Raw genomic sequence first — 12,048 nt, forward strand, 5'->3', positions numbered from 1 at the left:
CGAGTCGAGCGCCCTAACCACCCGGCCATGCCGGGCCAGCTCAAATAGACCATTCGAAATTGTAATACGTAACAGTATCTTATACGCTTGACGGCTGACTACACATGTTTCTCCATCACATTAAAAGCAGTTCCATGTCACAGATGTTTCCTGTGCTTATTACGTGCTTTGCAAATAGCTTCGCAAGAATCAAACTGAGGTAAGTCTACTCTTGTGCTACTTCTCCCTGTAGTGGGTAACTGATGGAAACTTCACTAGACTAACATTTCATGTTAGATTTTGTATACAAGTTCTAGCTGGATACTTTTGGATCTTCTAAAGTGAACTGTAATAATATGTAGCCCGGTATTGGATTGAACTGTAACTTTAAAGCACACACAGTGAAAGCTTAGTTAAACCTTTTTGTCAATTTCATCTAATCTTCTTAGGGGAGGGCAATTGCCCCTTCTGTCCCACCCACAATTGACGTCCCTATACACTATTTCCAACGGAGTGATGGTACGCCAATTGTATGAGGTTTCATGACTGATTGACATTACAACATACTTTTCAGTATGACTAACACAAGCTTTATATCGCTATTGTTTCACGTGTTTTGCAGAAGGATCTTCCGCAGACACATTAACTCATTGAACTGAGGTTACGTCAAATTTACTCTTTACTAGTGTGCTTTGTAGAAAAAGCTCTGACAGCTCTTTAAATCGTTCACTTTAATAGTGATTCGATAACTATCGTGGTGCAATTGAACTAGAAGCTTCCATTTGTTTTCTATTTTTTGTTTGTTTGTTCGTTTTTGTCGGGCTGGAATACCCTGACTGAAGCTGCACCTTTTTTGAAGTTATATAAACATCAAATAACCATAAATGACTGTCTTAAATAACCATCCACCTATTTTAATTAGCTTTAAAACCTGGACATTGCTTTCCAACTGACACCCGCAAGTGTGAAATACTTGTGAGAATATGATAAAAATAACTAAGGTTTAATAGCTAAGCTTTTGTATACATATAACCCAACATGTATGAATTGGCACGTGTATATACATATACATTCCTAATTATCGTGTAAATTCTAAAAAGTTCTATAAAAGCACTATTAACTAGTTTCTTACGTAAACTTACAAATACATTCACAAAGACAAAACTTCCATATTATATTGTGATTAGCACAGACCCGCAATACACTTGCGGTCAATTTAGTATTAATTAAGCCTTTATTAAGTACAGCCTATATACGATAAAGACTGTAACCTGTGCATGTTTTTTGCTTTAATTTAGTTAAGGCTAAACTTTACCGTACTTATACTATCAATAAATAAACTTATAATGTCATTCTATGACCTAACGGTAGACTTTCTTAAAAACTTTAATAACCTTTTAATATATGATGTTGTACAAAATGTCTACTAAAATATATTTACATCTGCCTTTTGTTTACATCCATTGAAAAGTGCGTGCGCAATTTTAGAACCAACAAAACTGAGTATTATTGTAATAGATATTTTAAGCTTGCTAATTGCTAAGTTATCTATTTATAAAAACAAGAATTTTAACTCTTACTTCTACATATTGTTATGTAAATCATCATTCAAGACTAGAAATAATTAAATGTTGTGTAAAATCATCTTCGTATGCAGTAATAACGTTAGATCATTAACATTTTCAGGACTTAAATTACTAACAAATTTCAGACGACGTTTCGGGCTCCATGACAAGTCCAAGTTTAGAAAAAGTCGGCTAACAACAAGAAAAATTAATCAAAGATCATAAAAATAAAACTGCTACAAATTGTAGAAACCTAATGCTTAAATCCACCTGAAAAATATGTTCCTAATATAAAAGACTAATCAGAAAATTGTACTTAAAGTTCAGTGGAATAAGAAGTCTAATAACAAAGATGAAGACGACTGATAAGAAGGAAAACATTTCTATTTACAAAAAAGGTTCGAATGTTTCGGAACACGTTTATTCCATCTTTATTGCCAAGTGATTTCCGAAACGCCTGAACTTTTTGTAAATAAAAATTGTTTGGCCTTACCAACCACCTTTGTCATTGCACTTGTTTATTATATTAAAAAATAGCATTAACACAGTGATCCTTTTGCAGCCTTTATGTTCATTTCAGTTTCCAGGCACGTGACTCTTATCGTGCTTTAAGAGCTATTGATAAATCGGTACTGAGAAATCGGTAACAGTGTAGTGACGAAAGCAGTTGTAATGAGAACTTTGACGTCCAAATGGAGAAATGTGACTGTGATGTACGAATTGAAATATTGAAGGTGGAACGTGACTTACAAGGTTTATTACAACAGTTGCCAAGTATAAAAAAGAACGATGTTTTCTAGTCTTGTGTCACAGATATCCCGATATTAGGTAAATCTCACTTTGCGTGACGAAACACATTTTTTTACAAAGTCTTGGAAGCAAACATATTAGTCGAGGAAAATACTTTATATAGCAAATTGAAATTCCGGTTTCAATCATAAGTTAGTTTATTTTTTATTGTCTAACTTACATAACTTTGTAATTTTTTAGCCACTATAAAAATCACGATAATGACTGATTCGACAGTACTAACAAATTGGACTGATGGTGGTTCAGAAGAAAAACGTGAAACAGACTTCGTTTCAACTGGCTGGGCACACAGAAGCCCCATTGACCAGTGGAGAGAGCTCTTATCCCCCGAATATTTTAATATTGTCCCAGACCTTTGGCTTCAGTTTCCACCACCTTCAATAGAAGCTCATCAAGTATTAGGAGCAGTATATACCTTGATAATGGTCCCAGGAGTTTTAGGAAATGTCTTGCTAATCTGGATCGTTTGCTCGTAAGTAAACTGTTATCAGGTTAATTATTTGCTTGCTACTTTTAAAACATTTTCATATTACATATGTTGATACCTTTGTGTGGACTAGAACCTCATCAGTTTTTGATGGGGAATTAGTTGAGCTGTTACTCTGAAAATACTCTTTCTCACTCACATATTTGTCTCCAATGTCTCTTCAGTAGCTTTAATTTAGGTAGTATATTCAAGAATTTCAATTCTTGTCGAAGAGAATCGCGTAGTTCTACAGCTATTCTGGTTCTTTGTTTTGTATGGTATAAACATTTGAAACAAAATATTTTAGATTTTTGCCTTGTACCACATGCCGAGAAACATTCTCTCGTGCCTTGTATCGTAATGAATTACCGTCATGGAAGCTTTTCACTTTGTCCCGATGTTATCAATACCTCAGTAGGAATTTGTTGCTCAGCACAAAGTTACACAATGGGCTATCTCTGCCCTCCACGGGTATTTAATTTAAATTTTTATAGCGTTTTTAGCCCTCAGATGTGCCACTGAGCCAATGGGGTTCCGTAGGAGGAGGAACTAAAGTCTCGAATTTATGTTAATAGATTATTATATAATATACGTCAGTTAAAGATCACCAAAAGTTATATATCTGATGTTATGACGATAAATAGAGTAAAATAATGAATTATAGAAAACTAGTAACTAATTCTCAAATTAATATGCAAGAATTTGATTCAGTTAACAGATAAATTGTATCAAATCATAACACTATATTTAATATTTGATAGAAAACCTTTAATTACTGATTCTCTTTCTGACACAACCCTTTCTAGGTTTCATTTTGAGTAATGTTTTACATGTTCGTGTATAGATGAACGGACTGCAATAGATCTTGTATGAATTTCTCTTTTTGAAATACACGTGATTACATCGGATGTTCGTTTTTAGGAACTTCACTCCAAAAACAACCACATCTTTCCGGATATAAAATGGTGTGTGTCAGAAATGGTGTTGAATCCGGTTCAATTTTTGTAAAACGCCAGGGGATTTATTTTACGATAATTGAATAATGATGAAAAGAAGAATGCCAATCGGATTTTGAGTTCAACTTTTGGTCCCGTAGTCACTTTCCATTTATAGGTTTTATCACTTAAAATTTAAAGTTGAATTTAACTCTACTCACTGAATTTTAACATCAACCTCCACACAATTTTATTGCAGTTTGTCTTAAAATATCTCCAAGTGATATCTAACATTATTCTTTGTTATAATACTAGTATGAGGCATTATAAGAAAGCTCAGTTTAACATTCCTCGAATATTGGGTTTATTCTGTGAATATTTTTAATGTCTTGTGGCAAACCTATCAATAAGTAAATCCATCATGAGCTTTGTTTTAACTAGCATAAAATACATATGCTTCGCTTGAGTGTTCAAAAACCCTTCACGATGCACAGTGGCCCCAGTGTACCAATACAGCACCTTCTTTAGTCCAATTACTTCTATAGATACTCCAAGAGTGGGGGGGGGGGTCTGTACTAGAAACCCTTAGGACACCCGAACACAGCACATAATCACACATGCAAATTTGGGTCAGCTATATTGTGAGTGGGGATAATAATGCTGTTTTAAAATGGAGTCAGAGATCTCGAAGGAGGTAAAAACACGAAATACGACGTCAGATTCGAGTTCAGCCCCTTGTAGTCATTCTCTTAAAGCATCATCATCAAATTAGCACATACACATAATATAGGGTTAATTCATAGGTGGACTTAAACTTTGGAAATTTTGCTGAACGTCTTTTCGCTTATAGCAATGAATAACAACCTTAATTCCCTCTGTAAATGCTCACTTTGGAAATTTTGCTGAACGTCTTTTTTCTTATAGCATTGAATAACAACCTTAATTCCCTCTGTAAATGCTCAGTTATTTCCTCATGGAAAAGTGACATACACATTGGTAACACTGCATAAAATACCCGCTCTTTGCTGTGAATTTACATAGAAAATAATCGTACTTCGCTGCCAAGGTCAAAAGTATCCTCGTTATTTACAGAGCTCCAAGTATAACAACAAAGATCTTCCATTATCCCCAATTACTTTTATAGCTACACAAAGAAAAATGCCGTTAGGCCACACGCCCGTGGTATCTGCTAAATGTTCCACGTTTAGCCTCTTATGAATGGAAGTATGAATACAGTTTCAAACCTAGAGCCCCTGGATCTCGAAGTGGGCAAGGAATACAAAATCCTATGCCAGATTCGGAATCAGTGACTCTGAAAATCCACTCATAGAACCATATCATGCCAGGATGACCTTCCTGGCGCGTTTAGCTCTCGTGATACTCCCTTTGTAGAAAGACTACGTCACATACATAAAGACACCTCCAGGCCACCCCGAGTCCGCCTGCCAAGTTTGGTCCTGCTATTTTCAAAAGTATGAGTTCGCAGTCAAACAAACAAATTTACAAAGAATTTACACACAGCGTATATTATTATAGGATTTTTGCAACACGCAGCTGAAAGTCAAATAACATACAGCTGCAGCATTTATCAAGCGCCTCGAAATACTGTTAAAAACTCATGCATTTCTTTACCTTTTGGTCTGGGTCATAAATACAGATGTGTATTGTGGTTATTAGTCTCTTTGCTTATACTTACAGTTGCGGTAAACGATAACAACGAGTCTTCGTAATTTGACAGTTTATGAAACGGTTACTGAAACCACCGTGTAAGATATGTTACAAGGTTAAATATTCCTAAAAATTTTAAAGAATAATCTAATACCTTCAATACTCGCAAATCTACCAGAAACCTAAATCTTTTTTATGAACTGTCTTTTTACTTCAATTACAGTGTAATAGTTACCGACAATATATATCTTTTAAATGCGGTTTATTTTGCAGAAACATATTGTGATTAGCTATAGTATCGTTTCGTTGTATGTCATTTTATTTTCGCGTTCAGAACAATTTCATTAATATTGTCGACATGTTTCACTAACGAGTGTTATTGAATATTACTGGTTCCTGAAACCTATTATATAATTGGCAATTCTATTTTTTGCCATTCGTGACCGAATGGTTAGCGTGTTGGGCTGTCCTTCGAAGCAGTTCGAATACAAGATGTAATGTCGTAAACATGTCCTGCACTTTTAGCAGTGGGCGTGTTATTTAAAGTGCCAATCAATATCTTTATATGACTCAAAGAGTCGGCTGCTTTCTCTCTTGTCAATAGTCCAAAATTAGAGATGATTATCTATGAATCCTAGGAAAATATCTGACTTGGTCGCTTAGCTACGAGCGCATAAGTTGCCATACAGTTGAAAATTCCAACTTATAATTTTCTTGCTGTTGCATTTGACCATAGAAGAAATGTCTGTAATCTGAAAAATTATATGAATTTGTTATGTGTCTTTGAAGATATTCTGAATAATATACATCGTTAATGTTTGTTTATTTTGTTGAGTTTCACGCAAAGCTACTCGAGGGTTATGTGCGTCAGTCGTCTGTTATTTAAAAGTGATATACTAGAGGAAAGGCAATTAGTCAACACCAACCACCACCAACTCTTAGGCTACTCTAATCGAATTGTCTGATTGATCATCACATTATAACGCCCCCACGGCTGAAGAAACGAGCATGTATGGTGATTGGAAACTAGCCCGCTACCCGATATCATTACTAAATGTATGGCTAAGCATTACTTGTCTTCCTGTAAACTAACCATGTAGATATGATTGTGTTTCTAAGTTTTAAAGTCCAAAGCCTTAATCTTTTGTGGTCTAGTGGTTAGCATGCCCGAACTATGAATGCAAAGGCTTGTGGTTCGTGTCCTGTTGTCGCATAAACGCCAAATTAGGACTGTCGGTGCGCTATAAAAATGACAGTGAGATCCCACTATTCAGTCGGACAAGACAAGAGTTATCGATGGGTGCTGTTAACAGCTACTTCCCATCTAGTCTTATCAGTTCAAAATTAGGGACGAATATACGACAGATAGTCTTTCGTAGCTTTGCGCGAGAACTCTAAAACAAAAATTAAATAAATTAAACGGCGTGGCATGGCTTGGCGGATATGGCGCTCGATTTCTAATCGGGTCGCGGATTCAAATCCCACCACTGAACACGCTCGTCCTTTCAGCTGTAGGAGAGTTATAATGTGACGATCAATCAAATTATTCGATTAGAATAACCCGAGAGTTGGCGGTGGTTGGTATTGACTACCTGCCTTCCCTCTATTTCATCATATATAAATTAGGGACGTCTAGCGCAAATAACCCTTGAGTAACTTTATATTAATTCAACGAAAACAAACAAACATATCAATTGCTTTGTACACAACTTGTAGAAATAAATTTTTTTGTCAGATATCTTTATAAGAATACATTGTTACCAAACTCAATGCCATGTTCTAATTTTTACTTATTCTTGTTTTTAGGACCAAAGCTTTAAGGACACCATCCCATATCCTTGTCGTTAATCTCGCCATCAGTGATTTCCTGATGATGACAGAAATACCACTATTTATATACAACAGTTTTTGCCAAAAAGCTGCATTTGGAGTTTGGGGTAGATTATCAAAATTCTTTCAGCACACTTTTTATTCTTTGAAAATACTTATAAGAACAGTCATACAGTGTTGAAATTTATATTTACTATTGAACTGTTATATTAAAACGACTTTGAATATGCAAATCAGCAAGCCACGTTGCACCCAAAGTTAATATAAAATCGCGTTGGTTGTTTTTGAAAATCGCGCAAGGTTACTCGAGAGAAATCTGTTCTAGCCGCCCATAACTTTGAAATGATAGACTAAAATGAAGGCAGCTAGTTAGCACCACCCAACGCCCACTTTTGGAGTTTTCCTTACCAATGCATAGTGGGATCGAACGCCACATTTAACAGCCCCATGGCTCAAACAACGAGTATATTAAGAAAGGGTTCGATTCCGCGACCCACAGATTGCGAGTCGAGCGCCTACCACCAAACTATAAGTCACAGTGGAATGACATATTCCAGAACTAGCGTTTGACATTGCTTGGTGTACGTAGATCGTTTAATGCCACCGAAACTTGAACGCTTCTGAAAAGTTAAAAGGGTATCTAGCTGCCCTTTCCGACGCAAAATATTCATATACACAGGTCACAAAGGTCATATCAGGAATTTATAATTTCCAAGATGAGAATATCCATCGTACATAATGGCATTGGAAAACAAAGGAATATGGAGAATCTTAGGAAAGCAGAACAATCCAGAAAGTGGCCTGCTGTTAGTCGTTCTCAAGTTTTGGTAAGCAAAATGCGGCGTCTGGTAACAGGAAAAAACCACGATTACAAAATTCAGTGCCAAAAACAGTTCACATGTTCCAAGCAATAATACCTAACATAATCAACATAACACAAGGCACGTGTTCATAAATTGCTTCTATGGTATATCCGTTCAAGAAACTGGAGAAACTAACCGTTATTCATGCTATTTATTCTACAGGGACATACCGGAGAAGTCGCCAGACGCACTGCCTATGGATTACTGTGACATTGTTGAAACGAGCACTGGAAAACTGTCGTCTTCTTGTACTAAGTGGATTATGGAAAGCAGAGCAGTGGTGTATTTCTGACATGACAGCCTTCTGATTTTAGTCTGCTTTATCGGCCGTTACCTAGACTGTTTAGCATAGCCAGGAATGATTTTGAAATACGAAAATAAGTTCAATCAAGCTCAAATTAAACCTCTTACAAGTGGCTTGTTAGGAGTAGATTAGGTTAGCTTGTTTGTGGCATAGACTATAGTGACATGATGAGGCCTTTTTATCATTTTATTATAACGTACTCAACCTTTCTTTATCTTAGAGTCGTCAATAATGTAAGCCTTGTTTTTAGACATTCTTTTATATCACAGAATAACACGAGCTTTTTTCAGATATTCTTTAGATTTTATAGAAACACCAACTATTACAAACTTCCTTTCACATATTTTTGAACCCGAAATTTAGTTTTATAACCATAATGTATTTTTGCACAGTTGGATATGAAGAATATTTTTTGTAAAGAATAAGAAAAAATATCACCAAAAGTTTAGCATTTGTTTGGTCTTAAAATGATAAAGATTTTTCTAAATCTTCATATTTATTGATCTTTCTCTCTACATTATGTTTGATTATTTACAGACGAATAAAATGCGAAAACTTCGAATTTGGTGTTAAACAACGTAATTGGACCATTACATATATATATATATATGTACAACAGCACATGTGGAGAGGTAAAATATTAAAAACGAACATACAACTTTAAATTGTTCCACAATAAAATTCGCTTTATCAAAAACAGGGTACAGCCCTAAAAAGACTATATGTTTCGGCAGCCCGCTAAGCCACCGTCATGAGGAATAATAGTTAAAATCAGGTACATAAACCTTTATTACACCCTCAGCACCATCTCGACCTTAGACACAATTCCTCTAACCTTCCGTGAAGAGCCCACAAAACAGAGTTTCAGTATTTCATTTCTCTCGCACCTGGACCAAAATTATTATTCAAAATAATATTTTTATTGTCCTCAATTTCAACCAGTTTTCTAATATTTATTTCTCACTTATACTCAGACTGCTTCACCAATTTTGTCCCCCAGTGGTACGGTTTAATTACAAAAAAAAATTACCTCATTTTTTTATTTCTTAATTCTGAAAATCGGGTTTCTACACGCTTGGCCAATATAAAGTAGATCACAGATACAGGAAATTTTGTATATACCATATTTATTACCTTGTTCTTTTACATCTGTGAGGCAGTTATTTAACTTATAACGCGGAGAGAAAGTTACACTACAATCTATGTCTATATACATATATATATATATTTAATACGTTACCTATTATTGTTGACATACCTTGAATATATGCCAAGCAAACCCCCATGTCATCAACTTGACCATTTTCTTGTAACCTCGTACATAGTAACATTTTTAAGTTATTAATATGCATATTATACAACCTATCAATAATCCCGGGATCATAACCTCTGTCCCTAGCTACGTTGATTAAGAAAATTAACTCCGATCTTAATTCACAATCTTAAGCATTAAATTTCAGTGCTCTAAATACAAACGTGGAAAAAATGGATAATTTTTGTAACACGATATGTTGTGTGGAGGAGCAACAACTGGGAATGGTTTTCTATAAACCATAGTCTCCTTCGTATGTTTTTAGGACTGTACCTTCTTTATGTAAAATTGTCTGTTTGTTTGTTTGTTTTGAATTTCGCGCAAAGCTACACGAGGACTATCTGCGCTAGCCGTCCCTAATTTAGCAGTGTAAGACTAGAGGGAAGGCAGCTAGTCATCACCACCCACCGCCAACTCTTGGGCTACTCTTTTACCAACGAATAGTGGGATTGACCGTCACATTATAACGCCCCCACGGCTGAAAGGGCGAGCATGTTTGGTGGGATGGGGATGCGAACCCCTTTATGTAAAAGCGAATTTTATTGTACAACAGTTGAACGTTGTTTTTAATATTTGGATGTTTTAGCTTTGATGAAAAGAATCTGCTACTTTTTGTTTGTACGTGGATTTTATGGATTAAAAAATCATGAATGCTATTTTTATCAATTTGGAGTAGTTTTTGCCCTCTATACCTGCTACTAGGAAAACATTTATTGCCAATTTTGGAAGACTATTACACATATATTTGGAGCTTTTATTATTTTCTGTTGGCTAATATTCTATTTATTCTTTTTTTCCCTTAGGCTGTCAGCTGTATGGGTTTATTGGTGCTTTAACAGGAACAACAGCCATTATGACTATTGCCGCAATGGCTGGAGAACGCTATTATTCGATCTCTCGTCCTCTAGACCCCAGTAGGAGGATGACTCGAGCTCGAGCAACAGTCATTGTTGTTTGCATATGGATATATTCATTCACATTCAGTGTCATGCCTCTATTCCGCATTAACCAATATGTTCCCGAGGGCTATTTAAGCAGTTGCAGCTTTGATTATTTAACAAGTGATTTAAAAAGCCGGGTCTATGTTTTAGTGTTTTTCATCGCGGCCTGGTGCGTCCCAATGGTAATAATCTGTTTGAGCTACTTTGGTATAATTTTCATTGTACGAAAAAAACAATTTATTTATCAAAATCAGGAACAGGGAATTAATTTGGAACGTTTCAATATCCAGAAACATAGAAAAAATGAAATTAAATTATCAAAAATAGTGTTTGCTTTAATTTCCTTTTGGATGATATCATGGACACCTTACGCTATGGTTGCACTGTTGGGTATTTCTTTTAACCAAAAATTACTCACACCTACTATTTCTATGGTACCAGCATTGTTCTGTAAAACAGCTTCAGTTATAGACCCATTTTTATATGGTCTGAGTCACCCTCGCTTTAAGGCTGCCTTAAAGAAAAAGGTTTCTTGTCTACATATTACGAACAAGAACACAAAACGAAAGCGTTCATTCAATATTCACAGCTTTCAACACGCATCATTGGAGAGTAGAGAATCACTCGATCGCCAACTACCACCTATAAACAGGTATCGTGGGGACAGTTCTGAAACCAGTTTCCAAAACATATCACTAACTATAATTCACCCACAAAAAGGTCGTCCAAAGCGAAAATATTCTAATTCTTTCTCATAGTAAGACACTGAATTTTGACAAAAATCAATCGATATACGTCATTTTTGCAAATTATTCAAAATGGCGTTTGGTTGAAGAAAAATAAAATTTTTAGGTGTTATTTCAAATTTCCTTTCCTTAATTTTCTCAATAAAGAGAGGAGAATTCCGAGACAAATATTAAATCACATTTAAAAAAAAAAAATTCATTGAATAACTCTTATTATAGGGCAGGATCAAGAACAGAAGAAGTTTATCAATCTCGTTCCGATGTCACGTACACAGACAGCAAAATTATCAATCAGAAAAGTAATGGTCTTTGATTAGAAAGTGATAATAATCAAAATAAAGCCAACCCTCAACTCGTAACTGACATTGAAAAGGCATTGCATGAAAAATGGATATTAATTTGTTCCATTAAAAAAAGATTTATACAATATGAAAATGGAACAAACTAACTCTAGAATTTAGATATTCGTTGTAAATTAACAATTAATTAAAATTTAAACTTTCATTAATAAATTGCAATTTTATTGTTTTTATGAGCGATGCCAACACCAATAAACCACTTGATCAATTTGTTTGTTTGTTTGTAATTATGCACAAAGCTACACAATAGGCTATCCGTGCTCTGCCCAC

The 12,048-nt window shown here is 35.1% G+C and overlaps 1 protein-coding gene across 1 annotated transcript; it reads left to right on the forward strand.

Moving 5' to 3' along the window:
* The first annotated feature begins 2,554 nt into the window (after positions 1 to 2,554).
* LOC106477029 (opsin, ultraviolet-sensitive-like) lies at positions 2,555 to 11,431 on the forward strand. The gene is made up of 3 exons (XM_022385391.1): positions 2,555 to 2,826; positions 7,230 to 7,360; positions 10,536 to 11,431. The coding sequence occupies exons 1-3, from the start codon at positions 2,555 to 2,557 to the stop codon at positions 11,429 to 11,431; spliced, it is 1,299 nt and encodes a 432-aa protein (XP_022241099.1).
* Positions 11,432 to 12,048: the final 617 nt, after the last annotated feature.

Source organism: Limulus polyphemus, unplaced genomic scaffold (genome assembly GCF_000517525.1).
Source record: "Limulus polyphemus unplaced genomic scaffold, Limulus_polyphemus-2.1.2 Scaffold0, whole genome shotgun sequence".
Taxonomy (NCBI): Eukaryota; Metazoa; Arthropoda; class Merostomata; order Xiphosura; family Limulidae; genus Limulus; species Limulus polyphemus.

What these genes read in the sequence shown, in the direction of transcription:
- LOC106477029 (XM_022385391.1), top strand. Translation starts at nt 2,555, where the DNA reads ATGACTGATTCGACAGTACTAACAAATTGGACTGATGGTGGTTCAGAA. An exon ending in CTAATCTGGATCGTTTGCTC is followed by an intron (nt 2,827 to 7,229) that starts GTAAGTAAACTG and finishes TCTTGTTTTTAG; the next exon opens with GACCAAAGCTTTAAGGACAC. An exon ending in AGCTGCATTTGGAGTTTGGG is followed by an intron (nt 7,361 to 10,535) that starts GTAGATTATCAA and finishes TTTTTCCCTTAG; the next exon opens with GCTGTCAGCTGTATGGGTTT.